Here is a 26,725-nt window from a genome sequence, read left to right as displayed (position 1 = left end):
TAAGAGGTAGTAGCAGTAATTGAGCAAGTGTTAGGCATGCATTCAGTGACCTGGTGTACATTGTTTGCATGATTTTGTAGCCTTGGCTTGAATTTTCATTTATCCATCTTATTCAGAGTTTAAGTTTTTACCAATCACTGAGAAACAAAGTGAAATGTTTTCCCTTATTATTAATTAATAATACTTTGAAGTTATACACTTAAAACCACTATCCCAATTTTTCAAGCTTTCAATGCTTTTCTTAAAAGAACTAAAGAGAAGGTGGCCATACCCCAAACTTTTAATTTTCCTGGCACGTGGCAAGGCTACCAAGTCACAAGTCGTGACTGCTTCATCCAGCAGAATCATAGCATCATAATGAAGCATGAAGAAAGACACGGAAGAATAGACAACCAATGAAGGAGCTCAAAGGACCAAGATTTTTGTACAAGAGACCAGGATGGGCTTCTGTCAACGTTAATAAGAGGTGGAAGTGTTTAGTAATAGTGGCTTCGGTTGTTTCTGGCCAGATAGATGATGGCTTGAGTCTTTCAGGTTTTCTTTTATTTATTTCTCCTACTGCACTTTTGATCTGCTCTTTCTGCATAATGCATGCTTTTTCACCCTTTTTAATTACTAGCATTTTTCTAACTGATCAACTCATGTAACGCAAATAATTTGTTTTACATAGTAAGTAGCAAAATCCCCTCTCAAATTGTTTGCGTTACCTGTTGAAAAATGTATAGTGGCTATACATACAATAATTATTTCAACTTGTTTAGTTGCATAAAGTATATGACAACAGTCTTCACTGCATTTTTGTTGTGACTTTAATATAGTAAAATGCAGTCTTTTCTCATTTCTACAGTTTTTATAGCAGTTGTTTAAAAAGGAATTAAGAAAATAAATGAAATCTACTTGGTGTTTTGGTCTAGTGGCTTTGTTGACAGATGGCCTACTTTCTCATTTTTCATATGTTTCTTCAGACAAGTGATGGTCCTGGGTCACGGTCAGGTGCAGTCAAGCTATGTGAAGATCCTCCATCGCCAGCCACCAATGCTATTCCCAAGTTAATTGGAGCAAGCAATGTCCCTATAGATTGTAATGAAACATCTTGTGTTGGGAGTATCCCCTCCTGTTATGCCCCCCTTCAGCTCAAAATTGGTGTCGCCAGGCAGGGGGGCAACACCCTTGCCAAGCAGCACACAGTGGCACCCAGTGAAGGTTTCAACTCTGGCGATACCAAGCAACCAGGACTCCCAAAGCAAAAATTCACTTCAGTGGACCAGTCCCTCAAGAGCCACAATAACGAAAACCTTCTTGCAGCCGACCTCTCCAACAAGCATGTCTCCTCCAGCAAAGCCACAATCACAAACCAACTAGATGGTGATAAAGTCACTCATAAGAAGAGGAAGTCTGTAATTAGAGGTGTGTTTTCATAGATTCAGTATTGAATATGTAGACCAAAGTACATCTTCGAAAATTTAGTTTTTTGTCAATGAAATGGAAATATTTTACTGTACAAGGTACTGTTCTTAATCTTCCAAAAATGTCTTAATTGATATATTATTATTTATTTATTTATTTATTTTGAGTACTGTATGTTTCATAAGATTCTTAACTTTTTAATTCCCTAAAAAAGATTTTGCATTAAGCTCGCATGTAATTGGAGTACACGCATACCTAGAGAAGCAGTGATACACAGGAGAGATGTCAGCATATGCTTAGAGAAAGTACAGTGCAATTTTTACTTCAGAAATGCCTGAATTGCATTTGAAAATTTAAGCTTTGGTTTAAATTTATTAATTTTTTAATCAAAAGTTTTAGTGTAATAAATAATATTAAAATGTTTACATGAATGTTTATTGTAAGGGTGTAAATGAAAATACGAGTTAGTTTACAAATACATTTTTGAAGCCTTTGATGTGTTTGTCTTAGGACACCTTGCATGAGAAGAGATTATGTAGAGTAATTAATTAATACAATACATAACCCTTAACAGGGATGAATAATAAGGCAGACCCCACAAGTAGCACCAATACCAAGCCCCGACTCTCATCGTGCAGTCAGCAGCTGCGGACGTCCTCTTATGAGCTGCAGGCCAAGTGTTCATGAATCCTGGAAGTAATATACCAGTCTTCCCTAAATGAACTAAAAGTATGAATTCTCACTGCTAAAAAAAAAAAAAAAAAAAAAAAAAAAGCCTACAGTTGTTGATATGGCTTCGCTTGCCATTTTGTCAGCATGTACCATTCTGTTTCAAAAGAAATCAGAAATTTTAACAGTAAATTTGACTTCTTGCCAGCATATTTAATGATTAAACAGTCTGTTGTACCATGTGTCAACAGCCACAATATACTCTATATCTAAATCATGTGTTTGGTACAGGTTCAGCCTAGCAAAATTTGAAGTGAACCAGCTGCATAATTTATGAAGATAATTAAAATTTATTTTAGGTTCTGTTTGTGCTTAAAGCTTTATTTGTACAATTTATGTAAAGATATAGGGGCAAAACAAAAAAAAAAACAGAATTTTCTTAGCCAAACTTTGGACTTGTGTATTGATATAAAAATCACCTTGGTTTCAATATCAAGTTTAAAAGCATTTAGCTTCAAATAGTAATATCTAACCACCAAGTCACAGTATTGTATTTACAATTTTAGAGCTTAAATAAAACAAACTGAGGAATGTAATTTTGTTAGCAAAGTTTAATATGTTAATGAATGATTATGAAGTTTCTCAAACATTGTTTCAGGCAGTTTAGATAATTTATAATATACATGACATAATTAAGTTACTACATCTACTGAGTGTTGATGAAAAATTATATGACTGAAACAGATATTTTAATTTAAATATACTGAAACTTTTAAACTTAGTGTTGAATTAATTAAATGCTGAAAACCAGTTTTATCAAGGGGATTCAGAATGCGTAATTCATTAATTAATATTCAGTCAATTTTTTATGTTATATAACAATAAGTATTTAAAAAAATTATCATAGCTAGAAATATGAGCAGGATAAATATCTATACATTTATCCTACCTACCATCATCTAAAATATATTTTTTGTCAGCTGAAGAGTTCATTCGCTGCTATCATTATATCATTGTCCATTTTATTATTTTGGTAGATGCCTATATTAGGGCTCTTGGTAACAGTGCGCCTAATACTGTCATCATTTTAAACTACACATGATTGTTTAATCTCCATGGGGAAGTAGAACAGAATTCTTCCTCCATAAGCCATGCGTGTCATAAGAGGCGACTAAAATGTTGGGAGCAAGGGGCTAGTAACCCCTTCTCCTGTATAAGTTACTAAATTTAAAAAGAGAAACTTTCATTTTTCTTTTTAGGCCACCCTACCTTGGTGGGATACAACTGGTTTGTTGAAAGAAGAAGATGATTGTTTAAATATTATTTGTATTTCAGATTTGGAAGATTTAAGTTTTTGGGCCAGAGTCTCGGGTAATACAAAAATATATATACAGTGGTCCCTCGTTGTTCGTAATTAATCCGTTCCTGGAGCCGTTACTATAAACGAAATTTACGATTTACGAATCAATTTTCCCCATAAGAAATAATGTAAATACAATTAATCCGTTCCTGACACCCAGAAGTATTAAAACAAAAAAATTTTTAACATGAAATATGCATGTAATACATAAACAATACAATGGGAAATGATGAATGAAACATTAACAGCATAACACTTACCTTCATTGGAGATTCTTCTTAGTGTATGGGAGACTGGAGGAGGAGAGAGAGTGGATTGTTTATAGTTTGGAAGGGGAATCCCCTTCCATCAACACCTCAGGTACCATTTGCTTTTCTGGAGTTGCTTCTCTTCTCTGTTTCTTAATGCCACTAGGACCACCTTGAGAGTCACTGGAGTCCTGTCTCACAAAATAACTGTGGAGAGAGCTCTGTTTCTGGCGTCTCTTTAACACTTCCCTAAAATAGCCCAAGACCTTGTCACTGTACATGATGCCAACCTGGCTTGCAACAACCTTGTTAGGGTGATGTTTCTCCATAAAGCTTTCCATCTTACCCCACATAGTAAAAATCTCTTTAATTTCTGAAGAAGGCACCTTCTTCCATCTCTCTTCCTCCTCCTCTGCAGCAAGATTCTGAGCTGCGATTTGTTGCTCTTCCTGCTGAAGCTCTTGCAGCTCCTCAGTGGTGAGCTCTTCATTGTGGTCTTCCACCAATTCTTCCACATCCTCCAAACTCACATCCAACCCCATGGAACTCCCCAGTGCCACAATTGATTTTACAACAGACATAGGCTCATTAGGGTCAGTCCCAAATTCTTCAAAATCCCTCTTGTCAACACAATCTGGCCACAGTTTTCTCCAGGCAGAGTTCAAAGTCCTGGTAGTCACTCCCTCCCAAGCCATACCTATAAGGGTTATGCAGTGGAGGATGCTGAAGTGTTCTCTCCAAAATTCCCTTAGGGTCAAGTGAGTGTTTGTGGTCACAGTCAAGCACCTGTGAAACATTGCTTTTGTGTAGAGTTTTTTAAAGTTTGCAATAACCTGCTGGTCCATGGGTTGGAGGAGAGGAGTGGTATTCGGGGGAAGAACTTTACTGTGATGAGCCCAAACTCCTCGAAAATTAGGTCATCCAAGTCTGGAGGATGAGCAGGTGCATTGTCCATTACTAGCAGGCACTTGAGATCCAATTTCTTTTCCAGGAGATACTCCTTCACACTAGGGCCAAACACTTCATTGAACCACTCGACGAAAATTTCCCTTACTATTAGATTTCCAAAACACACACAATTTACTCTTCATAACATTGTTTTTCCTGAACACTGGGATTTTCAGAATGGTACACTAGTAATGGCTTCACTTTGAAATCCCCACTAGCATTAGCACAGAATATTAGCGTCAGCCTGTCTTTCATAGGCTTGTGTCCTGGCATTGCCTTTTCCTCTTGTGTAATGAAGGTCCTCTTTGGCATTTTCTTCCAAAAGAGGCCTGTTTCGTCACAATTGAACACTTGTTCAGGTTTCAGTCCTTCAGCCTCTATGTACTCCTGGAATTCATGCACATATTTTTCAGCTGCCTTGTGGTCCGAACTGGCAGCCTCACTATGCCTTACCACACTGTGTATGCCAGTACGGTTCTTAAATCTCTCAAACCAGCCTTTGCTGGCCTTAAATTCACTCACTTCACCACTATTTGCAGGCAATTTCTTTACCAAATCTTCATGCAACTGCCTAGCCTTTTCACAAATAAACGAAGTCATAAGAGTATCTCCTGCTAATTGTTTCTCATTTATCTACACCAATAATAACTTCTCAACCTCTTCCAGTACTGGTGATCTCATTTTTGTCAGCATAGTTACTCCCTTTGCAACAACAGCATCCTTTATTTCATTTTTTCTTGGCCACTATGGAACATAAGGTTGTATAGGGTTTCTTATACATCCTGGACAGTTCGGCCACACTTGTACCACTTTCATATTGTTCAATGATGGTTTTCTTAAATTCAATCGTATTTCTCACCTTCTTTACCACAGGCTTGGCACTAGGAGCTTTCTTTGGAGCCATGGTAGCTTATTTAGTACTTGCTAGCACTAAAATAAATGGAATATTATGAAATATTTCGCTGGAGCACGTGAGGGGACCTTCGCTCACTGGTAAACAATGCCAGACTGGCTGCCGCCCTGGCTCACGCCGTGGGTACGTGTCCCGGACGAACTACGACTCGCGAGTCAACCTATGAAAAGCGAGTCCATGTTTATACGAAAATACCTCTATGATTGGCGAATTTTACGATTGCCGGGAACTACGAAAAGCGGGGGACCACTGTATGTACACAAAGTTTGGAAGATACTCAAATGGTGAGCTATTTAAGAATCTGGAGCATAAGAGTTTGCCTTCAGTGGGCAGGTATTTTCCAAGGTCCAGTTGCTAACTGGTAATGAGAATTATGAATACCTGCAGAGTTTCACACTCAGTACAGTACGTAGTTCTTTTTGATACATGTTGAATGTTTTAGATAATTCTGATATAGTATATGTTATATAAATGTAAAATATGTTATTCTCTGAAAGATATGACTGAAACAGTCATGAAAGGGTATCTACATAAGACATACGCTTATTTAGTCATGTATTTAATAAATATTGTCCGACCTCAATAAAAGATGCACATTTAGTTAATATACATTTTTGCAATTGAAGAACATGCAATATTAAATGCATTGTGTAGGAAAATACAAAAATATTTAACAAACATTCAATTAAGTTACATCAGCCAGCTAAATGGTCGCAGTAGTCTTGTTTGTAAGAAAACATGCTTGGCTCACTGAGTCACTTGATGCCCTCCATGTCCCCATCTAGGATGAAATGCTTTTTTTTTTTGTTCCATGCCAGCAGATATCTACTGTGTAGAGTAAGAGCTGCTGTATCTGATGGTACCTCTCCCCATCTCTTGGAGCTGCAGCTATCCTGGATAAAAGCTATAATCACTTTAAACAGGACAGGAAGAAGCTCTTAGAGCCTGGAATTTAGTTTGTAGGAATAAAGTAGCTTTCCAGATAGAGACTTGAAAGCACAACCATCATTAATTAATATAAATGACCATTATAAACTTACCTTGCTGATGAAATGCTAAGATTCTAGAGCTTTGCATTATATATATGGAAGGAAAGACATACAGTATTAATAAAATACAGGTCATACCTGTGTTTTTTTGTGTATAATAATGAACACTCAGTCAAGCCTTGTAGAAGAATATTTTACAAACACTACAAGCAAACATGCATTTCCATTACTTGTAATAATCATTATGAATGTTTAAGATAATGCTAAGCCCCAGTGTTTGAGTAAAATATGAAGACAGACACAGAATATACTTTTTATGTCATTAAATTATAAGTAATTAATATGAATGAGAGTCCACACAAGGAAGATAAATTTATGTTTTAATCCATAGAGTATTGTTTTCCTTATAATTAGGTCGTACAGTATAGAAGAGTTATCATAAGGAATTTTACACAAAGGACATTTTGATCAACTGAATATTAGCAAAAAAAAAAAAATAATATAGTCAGCTATAGGATTTTTGAGTACTACTGTAGTTGGCAGGCTTTATATAAATTAATTATGTATCCCTAGTAGGCTACTTTATTATTTTGTCTTTTCTCATGCTTCAGTTTTTAACAATATCTTAATGATGTTGTTTCATAGTGACTTGAAATTTATATAATTTTTGCTCATAATACGAAATTACATGGGCATGCTAAATTAAAATTATGCGCGTGCACACACAAGCATGCACACACAGGTAGACAGAGACAGGTTACTCCAGAGAGGGGACACAGAAACAAGGGGTCACAATTGGAAGCTGAAGACTCAGACGAGTCATAGGGATGTTAGGAAGTATTTCTTCATTCATAGAGTCGTCAGGAAGTGGAATAGCCTAAAAAGTGATGTAGTGGAGGCAGGAACCATACATAGCTTTAAGACGAGGTATGACAAAGCCCTGGAAGCAGAGAGAGAGAGGACCTACTAGTGACCAGTGAAGAGGCGGGGCCAGGAGCTGTGTCTCGACCCCTGCAACCACAATTAGGTGAGTACACTTATATGCACACTCACTCTCACATACACATGTACACTTACATAAATGTGCACACTCTAGCAACTGGCTCCTGGAGTTCAACCCTACCAAATGCAAAGTCATGAAGATCAGGGAAGGGCAAAGAAGACCACAGACAGAATACAGTCTAGGGGGGCCAAAGAATACAAACCTCTTTCAAGGAAAAGGATCTTGGGGTGAGTATAATACCAAACATATCTCCTGAGGTGCACATCAACCAAATAATTGATGTAGCATATGGGCAACTAGCAAACCTAAGAACAGGAGTAAGGAGTCATTCAGGACTCTCTACACTGTGTATGTCAGGCCTATATTGGAGTATGCAACACCAGTTTGGAACAACATCTGGTCAAGCACATCAAGAAATTAGAGAAAATACAAAGGTTTGCAATGAGACTTGGCCCAGAGCTAAGGGAAATGTCCTGTTAAGAAAGACTGAAGGAAATTGGCCTGATGACACTGGAGACATGATAACATATAAAATACTGTGAGAAATTGACAAGGTGGACAGAGACAGGATGTTAAAGATGGGACACAGAAACAAGGGGTCACATTTGGAATTTGAAGACTCACATGAGTCAGAGGGATGTTAGGAAGTATTTCTTCAATCCTAGAGGTGTCAGGAAGTGGAACAGCCTGGAAAGTGATGTAGTGGAGGCAGGAACCATACATAGTTTTAAGATGAGGTTTGATAAAGCTCATGGAGCAAGGAGAGAGAGGACCTAGTAGTGACCAGTGAAGAGGCAGGGCAAGGAGCTATGACTCGACCCCTGCAACCACAAATAAGTGAGCACACACACACACACACAGGACCTAGTAGTGATCAGTGAAGAGGCAGGGCCAAGAGCTGAGTCTCAACCCCTGCAACCACAATTAGGTGAGTACAAACACACACACACACACACACACATGATGGAAGGGATAGACTCAGAGGTGTCCCTGTTTGCAGATATGAAGATAATGAGGAGAATTAAATCAGATGAGGATCAGGCAGGACTACAAAGAGACCTGGACAGGCTGAACACATGGTCCAGCAACTGGCTTCTCTAATTCAACCCTGTTAAATGCAGTCATGAAGATTGGGGAAGGGCAAAGAAGACCGCAGACAGAGTATAGGCTAGGTGGCCAAAGACTGCAAACCTCACTCAAGGAGAAAGATCTCGGGGTGAACATAACACCGAGCACATCTCCTGAAGCGCATATCAACCAGATAACTGCTGCAGCATATGGGTGCCTGGCAAACCTGAGAATAGCATTCCGACACCTTAGTAAGGAATCATTCAAGACACTATACACTGTGTACATCAGGCCCATACTGGAGTATGCAGCACCAGTTTAGAACCCACACCTGGTCAAGCACGTCAAGAAATTAAAGTGCAAAGGTTTGCAGCGAGGTTAGTTCCAGAGCTCAATGGAATGTTCTACGAAGAAAGGTTGAGGGAAATTGGCCTGACGACACTGGAGGACAGAAGGGTTAGAGGAGACATGATAACAACATACAAAATACTGTGTGGAATAGATAAGGTGGACAGACACAGGATGTTCCAGAGAGGGGACACAAAAACAAGGGGTCACAATTGGAAGCTGAACAACCAGATGAGTCAAAGGGATGTTAGGAAGTATTTCTTCAGTCATAGAGCTGTCAGGAAGTGGAATAGTCTAGCAAGTAAGGTAGTGGAGGCAGGAACCTTACATAGTTTGAAGATGATGTATGATAAAGCTCATGGAGCAGGGAGAGAGAGAGGACCTAGCAGCAATCAGTGAAGAGGTGGGGCCAGGAGCTGAGTCTCAACCCCTGCAACCACAATTAGGTGAATACAGCCCTGCAACCACAACTAGGTGAGTACAACACACACACACACACACACACACACACACACATCCACATCACACACACATCATTCACACACACGTGTATATGTGCAATTGTTGATGCAGCAATATTAAACAATATTTCAAGGAGTTATGTATGCAGACAATGACAGTAAAGTACAGTGGAACCTCAAATTTCGAACGTATCACTTACCAAACGTTTCAAAAATAGAACCCTTTTTTCGAACCAACTTTGTCCCTATTATCGAACGCACCCCTATTTTCGGACCACCGAGTACCAGACCTGTCCACCAGCCCGCTCTGTCTGCGTCCCCGCGCAGGCGCCGTGAACCAGTCTGGCTTTGTTGATGCTTGAGTGAACACTAACCAGTGCTTTCATTCAAACATTTTATGATTATTTCATTGTGTTTAGTGCTTGTGGGATTGTGAAATAAGCTACCATGGGCCCAAAGAAACTTGCTAGTGGTACCCCTGTGGTGAAGAAAGTGAGAAACACCATAGGTGTGAAGAAGGAAATAATACAGAAGTATGAGAGTGGTGAGATTTGCTGAGCTTGCCAGGATGTATGGGGAAAGCAAGTCGACCATCGGTTCGATCCTGGCAAAGACAGAACAAATCAAAGAAGCTGATGTTGAGACAGGTGTTAATATGCTAACCAAAAAAAGGCCACAAATAGTTGAAGAGGTTGAGAAGTTGTTGCTGGTGTGGATCAAGGATAAAGAGATGGCAGGTGATAGTGTTTCAGAGACGATTATTTGCGAAAAGGCAAGGAAGTTGCATGCCGTTCTGGTATAGAAAACTCCTGGAACCAGTTCAGTGACAGAACCATGTCCCATTTTAGGGAAATGTTAAAGAGGCGCCAGAAACAGAGGACTGTGGACAGTTATTTTGTGAGATGGGTCCAGTGACTCTCAAGCTGGTCCTAAGTGGCATTAAAAGACAGAGAAGGGAAGTAACCCCAGAGAGGACTTTGATACCTGAAGTCCTCATGGAGGGTGATTCTCCTTCCAAACACTAACCCCAACTTCCTCTCTCCTCCTCCATATCTTCCAGATGTCATCACCAATCTTCAATAAAGATAAGTAAAAATGCTATTTTATGTTTATATACATAACTGAACACTATAGTATTTGTTGTATGTATTTAAAACTGCAATTAATCTCTATAAAATGTATTTTTTGTGAATATTTTTGGGTTTCTGGACCGGATTAATTGTATTTCCATTATTTCTTATGGGAAATATTGCTTCGATTTTCAGACTCTTCGAATTTAGAACTAACTCCTGGAACGGATTAAGTTCGATTTTTGAGGTTCCACTGTATAATGGAAATAAATAAAATATAAATTATAACAGAAGCTGGAAGTAGTACTCAGAGGTCAGAGAGTGACAGCTGTCAGGAAATAAAGCAAAGTATTATTGTGCCTAATAAAGCCTATGTAATAGTGCCAAAAATATAAGTTATTTTTAGATATGAAACTAATAGGTTTGCATTACTAGACATTTCAAACAATAGTTTGAACTCTTCAGAGAAGAAAAAAAAGATATATACTGCTGCCTAAAAACTATATTTTAATGTCTGATGTAATTGGTTACAGCTTACTAGAACGATTATAAATGGCAATGTGAAAAAAAAAAAAAACAGCAGTGTAGTGAAGAAAACTTTACAGGTCTAACAAACCATAAGAAACTAGAATTAAAAATGGGGAAGATAGTTAAATTAGGAAAAACCAGAAAAGAAAATTGATGTGGCAACAAAAAACTAGAGTGCAGTACCTGCACTCCGAAGGAGTGACGATGTTGAGTCGTAGGATAATCTGATTGTGATGTCAGCACGTCTGGAAAGATGGTAAATCAGTGAATGTTGGTGAATGTGTTTTCTTCTTTGGGTCGCCCTGTCATGGTGGGAGACAGCTGCTGAGTTAAAAAAAAATTAATATAATTCATACAATAGAAATTCAGAGAAGGCAGTTACTGGTAGATGTATGAAAAACATAAATGAATAATATTTATGTGAATGAAGCATGCAATGTTCAGAATGAAAAAAATAAGGTAAAAGGAAAGACTACAGTGAAGAAACATAAAACAAAATGATAACTGCAGATAATTAACCATTGAAGGAGAGTATCAGCAAAGACAAGACAGTTACTGCTCTGAGTTTTGCTGAGCAAGAAATATAAAAAAAAAAATGAATGAGATAGAAGACACATCAGTATGATCACAAAATGCATAAAAGATTTCAACAGCAAACAACATGAAGCAGAATATAGAAGAATAGGTACAATACATAAAAACGGTATGACAAAACTTGCTATTTGGCATTTGTTCCAGGTGACTAATTCATTGGGTAGTAACTCATGCTGGGTGAATATACTGTCAATATGATGGTACATATCAGCTCAAATAGTTCACATGTTATTGGTGATATGCACTTTAGCCTTGGCTATTTTAATATCCAGATATTAGAGGAAGGTGAATGATGTGCTTGGACGAGAAAATCCTATCGTCAAGAGAGACTATCAGATCTGCTAAGCTGCAGTAGTTGCTGAAATTTAAGAAACTGATTTGTATACTATTACATTTACTTACATTTAAAGAAGCTATGCTGAAATTATTTCAGAGACTGATTTGCAGCCTATTACATTTATTTATATTTAAATAAGCTGTGCAAGTTGTCCTGAAAGATAAGAAGGATATATTAAAACAGGAAGAATAAAATGTAAACTACAGAAAAACAGTGGATGAGTTTGAGAGATTTTCTGTTTGAGAGCAAAATACACACAATGATGAGAGTGAAGATGTCACTTTGAAGTCCCATAATGATCAGTACTTGTCTCTAATGTTAATAATGTGATAAATACTTGCCACCTGTTTGTAGATGCAAAAGTCCTGATATAAACCAAGTAAAAATGACTAAAACCCTATAGGAAGGTTAGGCTGACTAAGTGCAGTAACAGATGGATAACTGACTTTAACATAGATAAGCGGAGGGTTGAGGCATTTATAAAAACACAGAAGTTTCTCCATTAAAACAAAAATGGTAATGTACCAAGGGTTTAGTGGTATGGGCTTTAAATGTTGCAGCAAGGAGGCAGCCCGAGGTAGTGATGTCATGTTTGAGAGCAGTGTGTATGGTGTGAATATTATGCAGATAATTTGGAGCATAGATATTAGAAGACTGTGGGGTTACCAAAGGACATTTAAAGAAGATGAAGCAGCATAAGATAACAAGTCATTTGGAAGGTAAGAGGTGGTACCAAGAACTCAAATAGGTAATTACAGTTTAATGGTTGTTTTCAATACAAAATTAATAGCCTCCCTTGATTACCTGTGAGTGATTTAAGGGGCCTGGTCCCAATGACCAGGTTTCTTGGGTGTTGTTTTAATCAACCAGGCTGCTGATGCTAACTATATGCACTCTGATAAATTAGACACACATGCAACACTTGGGTATCTTTAAGGAAACATTTTGCCACACAGTGGCTTCATCAGTCCATACAAAGAAGAATGGTGAAAAACAGGAGGAGTTTGAGGTAATCAGACCCTCAGCCTTGAGTCGATGTGGTCACTCCATCAATCTTGAAAGAATACAGCATATCTGTGGAGAAGTAGCTTATATACCGTAGGTAGGAGAGGTGCAGCAGTTGTAAATGGTATCACATTTGTCCAATGTGGAAGTAGGTCATGCCCAAGGGTTAGGCGAGTGAAGAATTCCCTGTATTAAGATCATCACTGTGTGGCGAAATGTTTCCTCATTAAAGATACCCAAGTGTTGCATATGTGTCTAATTTATCAACTTGTCGGTTCTCTGAACCATTCATCTACATTCCTGTCTGACACAGCAACATCTTGGGATCTTAATATAGGGAATTCTTCACTCGCCTAACCCTTGGGCATGACCTACTTCCACATTGGACAACTGTGATACCACCTACGACTGCTGGACCTCTCCTGCCTACGGTATATAAGCTACTTCTCCGCAGATATGCTGTATTCTTTTCAAGATTGATGGACTGACCACATCGACTCAAGGCTGAGGGACTGATTACCTCAAACTCCTCCTGTTCTTCACCATTCTTCTTTGTATGGACTGATGAAGCCACTGTGTGGCGAAACGTTTCCTCATTAAAGATACCCCAAGTGTTGCGTATGTGTCTAATTTATCAACATGTCGGTTCTCTGAACCATTCATCTACATAAATGCACTCTGACATGTACACCACAGCCTCACTGAGAAGGAGCATTATTACAAAAAAAGTATTTTTTAAGATGGTAGTTTTACTCCTTTTGTAATAAAGAGTTCGGGATACATATATACACACATTAAAATAAATTAATCTTTAATATTATATAAAAATAATCTTTGGTCTAGGAGGTATTTAAAATATATCTACATGTTAAAATAATAAATTATTAGCATCTTAAAATAATAATATATATATCTATGCTAAAATAATAAATTAAGTAACATTTAAAATAATAAATTACAATCAACTGCGTTTCTCATGACACTTATCCGAGTTGTGACGCTCTTTCTCCACCGTGTCACTTGACACCCTTTTCTCCGTGTAATACACACTTTCGCAACCGTGTCACACTTGACACCCTTGTCTCTGCGTCACACTACCCGCATAGCGTCTTTGTCGAGGCCAGTCACATGACACTATTCAATGTACACTACAACCAGGCCATCTTCAGTGTCACACGACACCCTTTTCTTCTCAGTGTTCCACTACAGTCCTGTAGCATATCTCAGTGTTCCACTCCATCATACTTCCCTAAGTGTCACACTACGGTCCTGGCCCAGTTCAGTGTAACACTCCAACCTTTTCTTCATGTAATGTCCCACTAAACAGCATCAGATGACTCCGGCCCACAGTTGACAAGCGTAGGCGGTGAGTCCGCAGACATCACCGGCAGTCCTGTAAATACTCTCCAAAGCCGGTTGACACACCGCAAGGTGGTCCAGTGCAGCGCACACTATGTTGCAAGCTCACTGAATGCGGCCGTCAGATAACTGAGGCCAACAGACTCAGTGAGCTGCGGTGAGCGCTTCTTCTAAAATCAGTAGAAGCCAGTAGAATACTCTACTGCCAGTAGATGTACGATTAGGTGTTCTGGTAACTACTGCGTAGATGCGTACCGTGAGTTGTTCAGGTACATACTGCTTCTAAGGCCAGTAGATGTGTACCATTAGGTGTTCAGGTACCTACTGCTTAGCTGCGTACCGTGAGGCGTTCAGGTGCATAATGCTTACAAGCGTACTGTGAGGTGCTCAGGTACATAATGCTGCAGTGCGTACCGTGAGGTGCTCAGGTACATAATGCTCTAAGGCCGGCTCAGCAGTCCCCACAATGGGTTTGATGACGTACCCAGTGGTACTGCCGGCCGGCAGGTTAACTATTTAACCGCTAGTTTGGCAGGGGGCCGTAACACCCCCACCACAAAAGGACCGACACACAAAGATCAATGTAATATGCATCCCGAACCGTCATCCTGGATATGATCATCCCAGAAATCATTCTTGATAATCATTATCCTCCCGGACAGGCCACTCATATATTACAAAAAAAGTTATTTTTGAATGGTAGGTTTTACTCATTTTGTAATAAAGAGTTCAGGATACATATATACACATTAAAATCAATTAATCTTTAATATTATATAAAAACAATCTTTGGTCTAGGAGGTATTTAAAATATATCTACATGTTACAATAATAAATTATTAGCATCTTAAAATAATAATATATATATCTATGCTAAAATAATAAATTAAGTAACATTTAAAATAATAAATTACAATCAACTGCGTTTCTCACGACACTTATCCGAGTTGTGACGCTCTTTCTCCACCGTGTCACTTGACACCCTTTTCTCCGTGTAATACACACTTTCGCAATCGTGTCACACTTGACACCCTTGTCTCTGCGTCACACTACCCGCATAGCGTCTTTGTCGAGGCCAGTCACATGACACTATTCAATGTACACTACAACCAGGCCATCTTCAGTGTCACACGACACCCTTTTCTTCTCAGTGTTCCACTAGGGTCCTGTAGCATATCTCAGTGTTCCACTCCATCATACTTCCCTAAGTGTCACACTACGGTCCTGGCCCAGTTCAGTGTAACACTCCAACCTTTTCTTCATGTAATGTCCCACTAAACAGCATCAGATGACTCCGGCCCACAGTTGACAAGCGTAGGCGGTGAGTCCGCAGACATCACCGGCAGTCCTGTAAATACTCTCCAAAGCCGGTTGACACACCGCAAGGTGGTCCGGTGCAGCGCACACTATGTTGCAAGCTCACTGAATGCGGCCGTCAGATAACTGAGGCCAACAGACTCAGTGAGCTGCGGTGAGCGCTTCTAAAATCAGTAGAAGCCAGTAGAATACTCTACTGCCAGTAGATGTACGATTAGGTTAGGTAAGGTTCGTCAGGAAACAGGACAAATGTTTCCTGACGCGGGTCTTAGTCAGATGATGACCCGCCTTTGGAGCTTTTGGTCATCTGACCGAGGCCTTCCGCTGGCTTACCGGTCCACCCCTTTAAAAATTATGGTCATTTATAACCTTCTAAAAATAAAAAGGAAGAAAAAAGTGATATACGATTAGGTGTTCTGGTAACTACTGCGTAGATGCGTACTGTGAGTTGTTCAGGTACATACTGCTTCTAAGGCCAGTAGATGTGTACCATTAGGTGTTCAGGTACCTACTGCTTAGCTGCGTACCTGAGGTGTTCAGGTACATAATGCTTACAAGCGTACCGTGAGGTGCTCAGGTACATAATGCTGTGGTGCGTACCGTGAGGTGCTCAGGTACATAATGCTCTAAGGCCGGCTCAGCAGTCCCCACAATGGGTTTGATGACGTACCCAGCGGTACTGCCGGCCGGCAGGTTAACTATTTAACCGCTAGTTTGGCAGGGGGCCGTAACAAGCATAATAACAGTTTTAATAATTGCAACGTACGATTTTATTTTTCATTTTTCCTTGGTATGACTAGTGTTCAGCTTTGTGGCCTGCTAATATCAGTTTTCCTAATTTCTGGAATTTCTGCATTACACTTATTTCTTAAAATCTTTTTCTGTCTTAACTTGAAACTTATGAGTATTATAGTCATGGGTGTTTGTAGCCCTCTGCTGGCCATTTTTAGGTGCAATTTTTTGCCCTGGAGAGAGGAGGGTCTTTTATTCTATGCAGTGTAACAGTGAATAAGTGTGCTTGGACAATACTTACTCCAGTACATATTCTCTAATGCCAGATGTGCTGAATAGTTTTAGTTGGAAATGCATTCCATGAAAGTTGCTTTCCTTGAGCTAATTATCATTATGTAAGCTCTTATTAAGAGTCATAGATGTTTTCCACCTAAAATCTGTTGTACTTCATAGTAAACTGTATAAGTAATCACATTTTTTTCTGTAGATTGAATTTTTTCACTTCTAAATTTATAAAAATTAAATGTGGAAGTACTGCATATGCAGAAATGGCATATACAATACAAAAAATGAATATAAAATATTTGGTTAAACACCATAACACAAAATAAAAAATTTGTATGCAACACCCCAGTGATTGACATATATATGGCTTAGGGCAAATTATGTTCACTGAAGAGTTCGTGATCCAAAGGATTGGAATTGCCCTTCCTTTCCTTGTACTGAATCTGATTAACACCCATTACCTTGGTGCTGTTTTTTTCCTATGGATTTAGTGCTCTTTCCCATGAATATAATAATAGCGAGATGATCATTAAGTGTTACTAGGAACATGAATGTCTGATGCCTCATCTGAGCAATCAATTTTAGGAGGAGGACGGGTGCTCAGGTTACATTACTTGCAAAGGGCTTTATTGTAACTACAAGTGGTCACTTTGGTTACTTAAAATAAAAACAAAATAAAATGACTGGAGCAATGAAAGCCACTATCATGCCGAGGCATTTTGGGCATACTTAACCTACTACGTATAGACTACTTAAGTGTAGACAGACGAGGAGTGGTAGAATACAAACAGTCAATATTCACTGTATTGTTAATATAAGGTACAGGTCAGCCATCACTAATCCAGCATCACTGGGACTTGTAGTATGCCGGATTACAGAGTGATTAGGTTAGAATACACTTAATTAACCTATCAACAGAGACTCTTTCTGCTACATCTTCCTCATTTTCATCACTGCTCTCTCCTCCACTGGCTTTCTGCTGTGGATATACAACCATCTGCACAATTTCTTAGTCAATATAATGATAAATTTGAGTCGGTATAATGGTGAAATTTGAAATTATGCTAGCTGAAATTAGTGCCGGATTACTAATGGAACTGGATAACTGATTGCCGGATTAGTGATGGCCGACCTGTAGTACAATTTATGACAATCTTACATTTTTAAATATGAAATTAGGAAAGGTAATCTTTATAATGAAGGGTGTACAAATAAAATTCTTAGCATGCAGCTTTCTGTAGCACTGCAATGCAATGTTGACTCCTCTACTGATAAGAAAGATGCAGTTTTGGTGTAGGTCTTAAAAAACGAACTGCACAAGTGCAGGTGTTGCAGCACTCCATCCTCATTGCTTTTCAAGCTTAATAAACTCATTGGAAGAGAGGGTGTTCTTGATGCTGGGGTTGTTAAGGGGCACTAAAGCATACAACTTATTGTGCCATCCTTCCCAAGAGTTCAGGAAAAATAAGTTTCAAATTAGGTCAAGTGGATCACCTTTCATAGACCCCAGCAGAGCTAAGCATCCCTACACCCCCTACCAGAGTCAATAACGACAAGTTTTTCTCCATGCTTAGAAGCATGGCACCCCAACCAATTTCACACATAACTGATGATGAGAATAAGCATCCCAGGGAAAGAAAACGGAAAATCTGTCTTCGATGCTAAATTATGGCAGGAGTAGAGCGAGATGTCCATACTCCAAGGCCACTGCAGAAACCCTTGGGTCAGGGGACCCTAGACCTAAACTTCAGCAGAGCCAGACACCTCACTTCTTGAGTCAGCATGTCTGCACTCCACCAATGCCAGCAATGAAGTCCAGAATGCTGTATCAAAAATGTCAATATCCAAAGATAAAGATATTTATTACCATTAGAATACATGGATAGAATAGATGGGTTTACAATTTGTTGGGTTACAGGTTAGTTACAGTTTAAAAAATACATTATATGGAATATTCTAAGGAAATTCCCTTTATATGCAAAGCATTTTGGGTAGACTAATTCTAATGGGTAAGACTCACCATCCCCTTGTTGATAAGTATTTGGAGCTCTCCTAAAATCCATGAATGTTGTTGATATATTAAAGCTAGTTTTTTCCAAAAACATGATTGCAGAGTTCTTTCTTTCCCAGCATGATGTAGTGTCCATAATGTTATCTTTTTTGAAGCTCCTGCCCGGTAAAGGGTTAATGAATGGCTTACTTTTGTTCATGTACAATCTTAGAATTTTGAATAATTTCTTAAATCATTCTGTAAATGCAGAAATGACAAACTGATCCATTACTGAATCAAGGATGACAAAATTACTTTGAAATGTGGAAAAAGTCATTAAGGGAAGGAAATGATATAGGGCATTATCCAAGAGAATTAATGTTTTGAAGTATTTATACAAGTTTTCACCAGCTGAGCAAAAAATTAGATGATCACCATTGTAAAACAGACATGTAAATTCTTGATTTCATCTGGTTACAAAATAGCCTTTTATGTCAATACTGAACATCTGCTGCAGGGTGTAGCCAGCATTCTCATAAGATTTTCTTCAAACCACACTAGTAAAAGTTGGCCATTTTGGGATCAGCACTTGCAGCCTCACCAGTGAGTTGGTGCACATCTTAAATTTATAGAACCATCTTTAACCTGTAGAAAAAAAGAAAAAAAAAAATCCATTTGTGAATTTTTACCTTTTTCATTAATCTTCAAACAGCTCTTGATTTTTACCTCTTCAAGGGGTGCTCCTTGGCACAGTGAAGAGGCTATTGGTCTGTGGAATTGGACCTTTTGGTCTTCTTCCTCAGAATGAACCTGATTACCCCCCAATCCTCCCTTCCCTATCCCATCCTTCCCATTATCCCTTTCCCTTTCCTCCTCTCCCCATCCCTCCACTTTCCCTTTCCTATATCTGCCTTTGAGGTTGTTCCCTTAGGCTTTGTAGTTCCTAGACCTGAGAAGGGATTCTGGGGTCCATCTCCCTCTGTTGAGGTCCTTGGTGGTAGTGTGGTTGCCGTGGAATCTGGAGCATCTAGAGATCTCGATCTCTCTCCAGTCTCCCAGGGGGTAGGCTTTGGGTGTCTTTCAGGTGACGGGTGTATCTCTGGAGGCTGCCTGTCGGATTGCAGGTGATGGCTGAAGGAGGTATGCTTTGTGGCAGGTTTCCGATGCCATGTTGGTCGTAATATTCTGTTTCATGCTCTCGAGTGGTGCATGCATCATCACAGTGCAGAATACCCAAATTCATGATCTTTTTCTCCTTACAACCGCAGATGCCATTCCTTTAACAACTGAAAACCATCATTCTCTCAATTCCTGTAGTGGTACATACCATTGTTGAATGTAATTTCCAGAGATGTGGTGATGTTCTGGAACAGCTTGAGCTCCAAGACCTCCCGATCCTTAACCCCTTAACTGTCCAAACGTAGATCTACGTTCTCTCGCCCAACCCTCCGAATATTTTGAAAAAAAAAAAAATAGTTTTTTAAAATAAAGAGGAATTTTTTACATGTAATAAGATAAAAATTTTTTTTTTTTTTTTAGAGAGTCAGTACTTATAGAGATATAAGGCCGCGAAGTTGGCACTTGTTGCTCACCTGACGGCAACATGAAGTGCTGCTGCTTGCAGACATTGCAAATTATGGTTTTTTTTTATTTATTTTAATTTTCTCAGTTTTTATGGGATGATAATTGTGTTTTATAGCCGATTTTTTATTTCATAGCCAATTGTTTAGACACAAACATTATGTACGAAATTATTAGTCACACTGTCACAAACACACATGTACACACTGATAGGTGATTTTTTTACACCTGGCTGAATCACAGTATTATCTACAACTATATACAAGGTATTTACATCTCCCAGTTATGTTTCTAGTACTCCAGGATTGTATGATACTCCATGAAGCATGGATTCATACAGACTGCCACCCCACATTGCTGACACATGAATTGTGTGTCCTTCTGCTGTTGGGGTCGCCTTGTGGTGTTAGCACACATGACGGTATTTGTATCAGGTAGTGACAGTCAGCGAGGATTCGGTCTGGCACTTCCCCAACTGGTTGTGGTTGGGGGACAGGTCACTGTTGAGTGGCAGGTACAGGTGTATTACCATACTTTTTTACTATTTGCTTTATGACATTCAGGGTGAATTCTGCATAATGAAGTCATTTTCCAGTCTTTATTTCATACATATTGAAGGCACTGAGCATTGCAATGTCTACAAAGTAGAAAAACACTTTCATGTCCCACTTGCGGCTCCTATGCACATAGTCAACGAACCCTATCATCATGTCACACTTGTTGACTAGAATGTGATACTGTCAGGTTTCTCGGTCTTCTGTTTGACTGTTGGTTATCCTGGAAACCTCACATTACCTCCTTGGAGGCAACTTGTCATAGCTGGCTGAACCTCCTTAACCCTTTGAGGGTTTTCGTCGTACTAATACGTCTTACGCGTAGGGGTTTTTGACATACTAGTACGCATAAATTCTAGCGGCCTCAAATCTAGTGGGAGAAAGCTGGTAGGCCTTCATATGAAAGAATGGGTCTATGTGGTCAGTGTGCACAGTCTAAAAAAAATCCTGCAGCACACAGTGCATAATGAGAAAAAAAAAAACTTTGACCATTTTTTTGGAATAAATCAGCGACATTGCAGTGTATTTTCGTATGGTATTTATTGTTGTATTCTAGTTTTCTTGGTCTCATTTTATAGAATGGAAGACATATTACAGAAATTGAGATGATTTTGGCTGGTTTTACAATGAAAGGTGCCTTGAAATTGAGCTCAAAGTAGCAGAAATGTTCGATTTTTACCAAACTTCAAAAGTAAACAAATCGTGCCAAGCGTGCAATACACGTCAACTGGTGAGTCTAATATTCTTTCACAAGTGCACCAATAATATTTATACCATTTTTTACACTAATGCAGTAGTCTGCATAACATTAAATCTTATATTTTTTGTGAGAATAAAAATTCAAAATGGAAAGCAAAAGAATATAAGAGGGGCCTTGAGACGTGACTAATGACAAGAGGAAATGTCATTTTAGTGCCAGGAATGTCTTTCTTGTTTATTCTGGACCCTATTCGGAAATTGGCACCTTTTGAAATTTGTGTGAAATTGGCAAAATTGCAAAATTCTGACCACTGTACTGGATAGTTGAATTTCATAAATGGGTGGTTTCTTGCACCCATTCGATAGAAAAAATGGAGTTCTAGCGAAATATTCATGTTTTTTGCCGACTAGTACAGCGAAATTGGCCGAAAATGGGGCTCAAAGTGGGCAAAATCGCCGATGCGTAAACATCGCCGAGACCGCTAACTTTGCGAGCATAATTTCGTAAGTTTTCTATCAAATTTCAAACTTTTGGTGTCTTTATGATCGGGAAAAGATTCTCTATCTTTTCATAAGAGAAAATAATTTTTTTTTTTTTAAATTTGGCCGACCCTGAGAACGAGTTTCGGAGAGGGCCTGTCGACCCTCAAAGGTTTAAAATCCTCGCTTATCTTTTTGGGTGGGTAGGGGGGGGGGCTGATCGTAGAACTCTCCTTCGACTACATTCTGCCCTAATTTTAATGAAACTAGATATATTCAGTGGCCTCTCCTACAACTCTTTCTGGCCTTGATCAAATCTATCACCAGGGATTATGCCTAAGTGCTTTTTGCTCTTCACCTGTTGAGAGCCTCCATGTAGAGATGAATATTCCATCCTTGACCGACTACCATGATACTCATTGCCTCCGCTATTTTGTTTGCTCTCATGACCTCAGCAATCCTTCCATATATACCTGGAGTTTACCTGGAGAGAGTTCCGGGGGTCAACGCCCCCGCGGCCCGGTCTGTGACCAGGCCTCCTGGTGGATCAGAGCCTGATCAACCAGGCAGTTGCTGCTGGCTGCACACAAACCAACGTACGAGCCACAGCCCGGCTGATCAGGATTTTAGGTGCTTGTCCAGTGCCAGCTTGAAGACTGCCAGGGGTCTGTTGGTAATCCCCCTTATGTGTGCTGGGAGGCAGTTGAACAGTCTCGGGCCCCTGACACTTATTGTATGGTCTCTTAACGTGCTAGTGACACCCCTGCTTTTCATTGGGGGGATGGTGCATCGTCTGCCAAGTCTTTTGCTTTCGTAGTGAGTGATTTTCGTGTGCAAGTTCGGTACTAGTCCCTCTAGGATTTTCCAGGTGTATATAATCATGTATCTCTCCCTCCTGCATTCCAGGGAATACAGGTTTAGGAACCTCAAGCGCTCCCAATAATTGAGGTGTTTTATCTCCGTTATGCGCGCCGTGAAAGTTCTCTGTACATTTTCTAGGTCGGCAATTTCACCTGCCTTGAAAGGTGCTGTTAGTGTGCAGCAATATTCCAGCCTAGATAGAACAAGTGACCTGAAGAGTGTCATCATGGGCTTGGCCTCCCTAGTTTTGAAGGTTCTCATTATCCATCCTGTCATTTTTCTAGCAGATGCGATTGATACAATGTTATGTTCCTTGAAGGTGAGATCCTCCGACATGATCACTCCCAGGTCTTTGACGTTGGTGTTTCGCTCTATTTTGTGGCCAGAATTTGTTTTGTACTCTGATGAAGATTTAATTTCCTCATGTTTACCATATCTGAGTAATTGAAATTTCTCATCGTTGAACTTCATATTGTTTTCTGCAGCCCACTGAAAGATTTGGTTGATGTCCGCCTGGAGCTTTGCAGTGTCTGCAATGGAAGACACTGTCATGCAGATTCGGGTGTCATCTGCAAAGGAAGACACGGTGCTGTGGCTGACATCCTTGTCTATGTCGGATATGAGGATGAGGAACAAGATGGGAGCGAGTACTGTGCCTTGTGGAACAGAGCTTTTCACCGTAGCTGCCTCGGACTTTACTCTGTTGACGACTACTCTCTGTGTTCTGTTAGTGAGGAAATTATAGATCCATCGACCGACTTTTCCTGTTATTCCTTTAGCACGCATTTTGTGCGCTATTACGCCATGGTCACACTTGTCGAAGGCTTTTGCAAAGTCTGTATATATTACATCTGCATTCTTTTTGTCTTCTAGTGCATTTAGGACCTTGTCGTAGTGATCCAATAGTTGAGACAGACAGAAGCGACCTGTTCTAAACCCATGTTGCCCTGGGTTGTGTAACTGATGGGTTTCTAGATGGGTGGTGATCTTGCTTCTTAGGACCCTTTCAAAGATTTTTATGATATGGGATGTTAGTGCTATTGGTCTGTAGTTCTTTGCTGTTGCTTTACTGCCCCCTTTGTGGAGTGGGGCTATGTCTGTTGTTTTTAGTAACTGTGGGACGACCCCCGTGTCCATGCTCCCTCTCCATAGGATGGAAAAGGCTCGTGATAGGGGCTTCTTGCAGTTCTTGATGAACACAGAGTTCCATGAGTCTGGCCCTGGGGCAGAGTGCATGGGCATGTCATTTATCACCTGTTCGAAGTCATTTGGCGTCAGGATAACATCGGATAGGCTTGTGTTAATCAAATTTTGTGGCTCTCTCATAAAAAATTCATTTTGATCTTTGACTCTCAGTCTGGTTAGCGGCTTGCTAAAAACTGAGTCATATTGGGACTTGAGTAGCTCACTCATTTCCTTGCTGTCATCTGTGTAGGACCCATCTTGTTTAAGTAGGGGCCCAATACTGGACGTTGTTCTCGATTTTGATTTGGCATAGGAGAAGAAATACTTTGGGTTTCTTTCGATTTCATTTATGGCTTTTAGTTCTTCCCGCAATTCCTGACTACTAAAGGATTCTTTTAGCTTAAGTTCGATGCTTGCTATTTCTCTGACCAGTGTCTCCCTACGCATTTCAGATATATTGACCTCTTTTAGCCGCTCTGTTATTCTTTTCCGTTGCTTGTAAAGGGAGCGCCTGTCTCTTTCTATTTTACATCTACTCCTCCTTTTTCTTAGAGGAATAAGCCTTGTGCATACATCGAGTGCCACCGAGTTAATCTGTTCTAGGCATAAGTTGGGGTCTGTGTTGCTTAGTATATCTTCCCAGCTTATATCGGTTAGGACTTGGTTTACTTGGTCCCACTTTATGTTTTTGTTATTGAAGTTGAATTTGGTGAATGCTCCCTCGTGACTAATCTCATTATGTCGGTCTGGGGCTCCGCGCATACATGACTGAACCTCAATTATGTTGTGATCTGAGTATATTGTTTTTGATATGGTGACATTTCTTATCAGATCATCATTGTTAGTGAAGATGAGGTCTAGTGTATTCTCCAGTCTAGTAGGCTCTATTATTTGCTGGTTTAAATTGAATTTTGTGCAGAGATTTAAAAGTTCGCGCGAGTGTGAGTTTTCATCAGAGCTGCCTCCTGGTGTTATTACTGCAACAATATTATTTGCTATATTCCTCCATTTTAGGTGCCTTAAGTTGAAATCCCCCAGAAGCAAGATGTTGATGCAGGAGCTGGAAGATTTTCCAGACAGTGGTCAATTTTTAACAGCTGTTCCTGGAATTGCTGGGATGTTGCATCCGGAGGCTTGTAGACTACCACAATGACTAGGTTTTGGTTCTCGACCTTTACTGCTAAAACTTCCACTACATCATTTGAGGCATTTAGCAGTTCTGTGCAAACAAGTGACTCTGCAATGTACAGGCCAACCCCCTTTTGCCTGTTCACTCTGTCACATCTGTATAGGTTGTAACCTGGGATCCATATTTCGTTGTCCAAGTGATCCTTTATGTGGGTCTCAGTGAAAGCCGCGAACATTGCCTTTGCCTCTGCAAGCAGTCCACGGATGAAAGGTATTTTGTTGTTTGTTGCTGGCTTTAGACCCTGTATATTTGCCAAGAAGAATGTTATCGGACTGGTGGTATTGTTGGTACTGGGGGGGGATTTTTTTCCGGCATTAGTATCTGTATGTGTTGGTTTGGAGTGGAGGCCATCGACTGTGGTTCCACTCCAGGAATGACTGGATTTTGTGTACGATTTCTGCCATTTCCTGCCAGTTTTTTTTTCCTTCCTGGCACTAAAAAACCTCTCCCTCTTGAGTGGCTGTGGCTACCCAGGTTTTCCCATGGCCTGGATGTTTTGTATCTTTTTGTCCCCTTTAGATGGTATGCCTGGCAATTTAAGTTATAGCACAGTCTTTCCTGTACTGAAGAGGTACACAGTTCAGGGTAAAAAAGCTTACAGGAAGGGAGTTTGCATTTTCCTGTTGTCATATGGGCATGGCATTTTCTAGGGTGGTCATAGTTGCACGTCCCATCTGTTTTTCCAGATTTCCAATGCCAGCAGATACCGAGTGCATAGTATGTGCACAGGCTTGGTTTCCGTTTGCCTTGGGTTTCTGTGACTGTATTCCCTGTTGGTGCACCAACAATGGAGCTCCCACCAGTTGTTTTCGGTAATATATCCTCACTATTGCTAGTGGAGTCCTCTTGTTTGCTATTTCCTGCAGTATTTCTAGTTTGCAATATTGGTTTTATCTTATCTTTGACTACACTTGTTTCCCTACTATGGCTCCTGTCCCCTATGAGGTCATTTATATGTATTCCTTCCTGCGTATAATTCCCGACTACCTGGACAAAATCTCCAGCTTCACCATTACTGTCTCCCAGGACAGCATCTCCAGCTTCACCATTACTGTCTCCCAGGACAGCATCTCCAGCTTCACCATTACTGTCTCCCAGGACAGCACCTCCAGCTTCACCATTACTGTCTCCCAGGACAGCACCTCCAGCTTCACCATTACTGTCTCCCAGGACAGCACCTCCAGCTTCACCATTACTGTCTCCCAGGACAGCACTATCAGCCCCACATTTACTGACTACCAGGACATCTGCAATCCTTCCTTATATAGGATGGTAACGGATGTTAGTAGAAGTTCCTTATTTATTCATTGCCCCTGTCTACTCTGTCCCTTTTTGTCTACATTCACTCTTGTCTTCTCTTCAGTTGCCACCTTTCTATGTTCATGTAGCATCTAACTTTACCCTTCCCCTTGGGATGTTCCAATGGTTCGTGCCTGTTCTTCCTCACTGCCATGCGTGAAAACTCAAATACACCTACCATCCAACTTACAACCTGCTCGACACATGATCACTCGACTTACGACCATGTTTTTTATGCCAAATTTC

The 26,725-nt window shown here is 39.9% G+C and overlaps 1 protein-coding gene and 1 long non-coding RNA gene across 6 annotated transcripts in view; one reads left to right on the top strand and one right to left on the bottom strand.

The window, feature by feature from the left end:
* LOC128685029 (uncharacterized) overlaps positions 1–6,918 on the top strand; it is a 191,121-nt gene extending 184,203 nt beyond the window's left edge. For all 5 annotated transcript variants that reach the window (XM_070102229.1, XM_070102208.1, XM_070102225.1 and 2 more), the window contains 2 exons: positions 966–1,407; positions 1,982–6,918. In XM_070102229.1, the coding sequence (XP_069958330.1) occupies positions 966–1,407; positions 1,982–2,094 (555 nt within the window). In that variant the 3' untranslated portion in view covers positions 2,095–6,918. The remainder of the gene's footprint in view (positions 1–965; positions 1,408–1,981) is intronic.
* LOC128685028 (uncharacterized) overlaps positions 6,089–26,725 on the bottom strand; it is a 45,127-nt gene continuing 24,490 nt past the window's right edge. The window contains exons 2-3 of the long non-coding RNA XR_011394241.1: positions 11,196–11,257; positions 6,089–6,438 (exon numbers count right to left, since the gene is read on the bottom strand). This is a non-coding gene — a long non-coding RNA (uncharacterized lncRNA). The remainder of the gene's footprint in view (positions 6,439–11,195; positions 11,258–26,725) is intronic.

The sequence above is a fragment of the Cherax quadricarinatus genome, chromosome 5 (genome assembly GCF_038502225.1).
Source record: "Cherax quadricarinatus isolate ZL_2023a chromosome 5, ASM3850222v1, whole genome shotgun sequence".
NCBI lineage: Eukaryota > Metazoa > Arthropoda > Malacostraca > Decapoda > Parastacidae > Cherax > Cherax quadricarinatus.
Note: the sequence above shows the minus strand (reverse complement) of the source record. Positions and strands in the feature narration are given on the sequence as shown.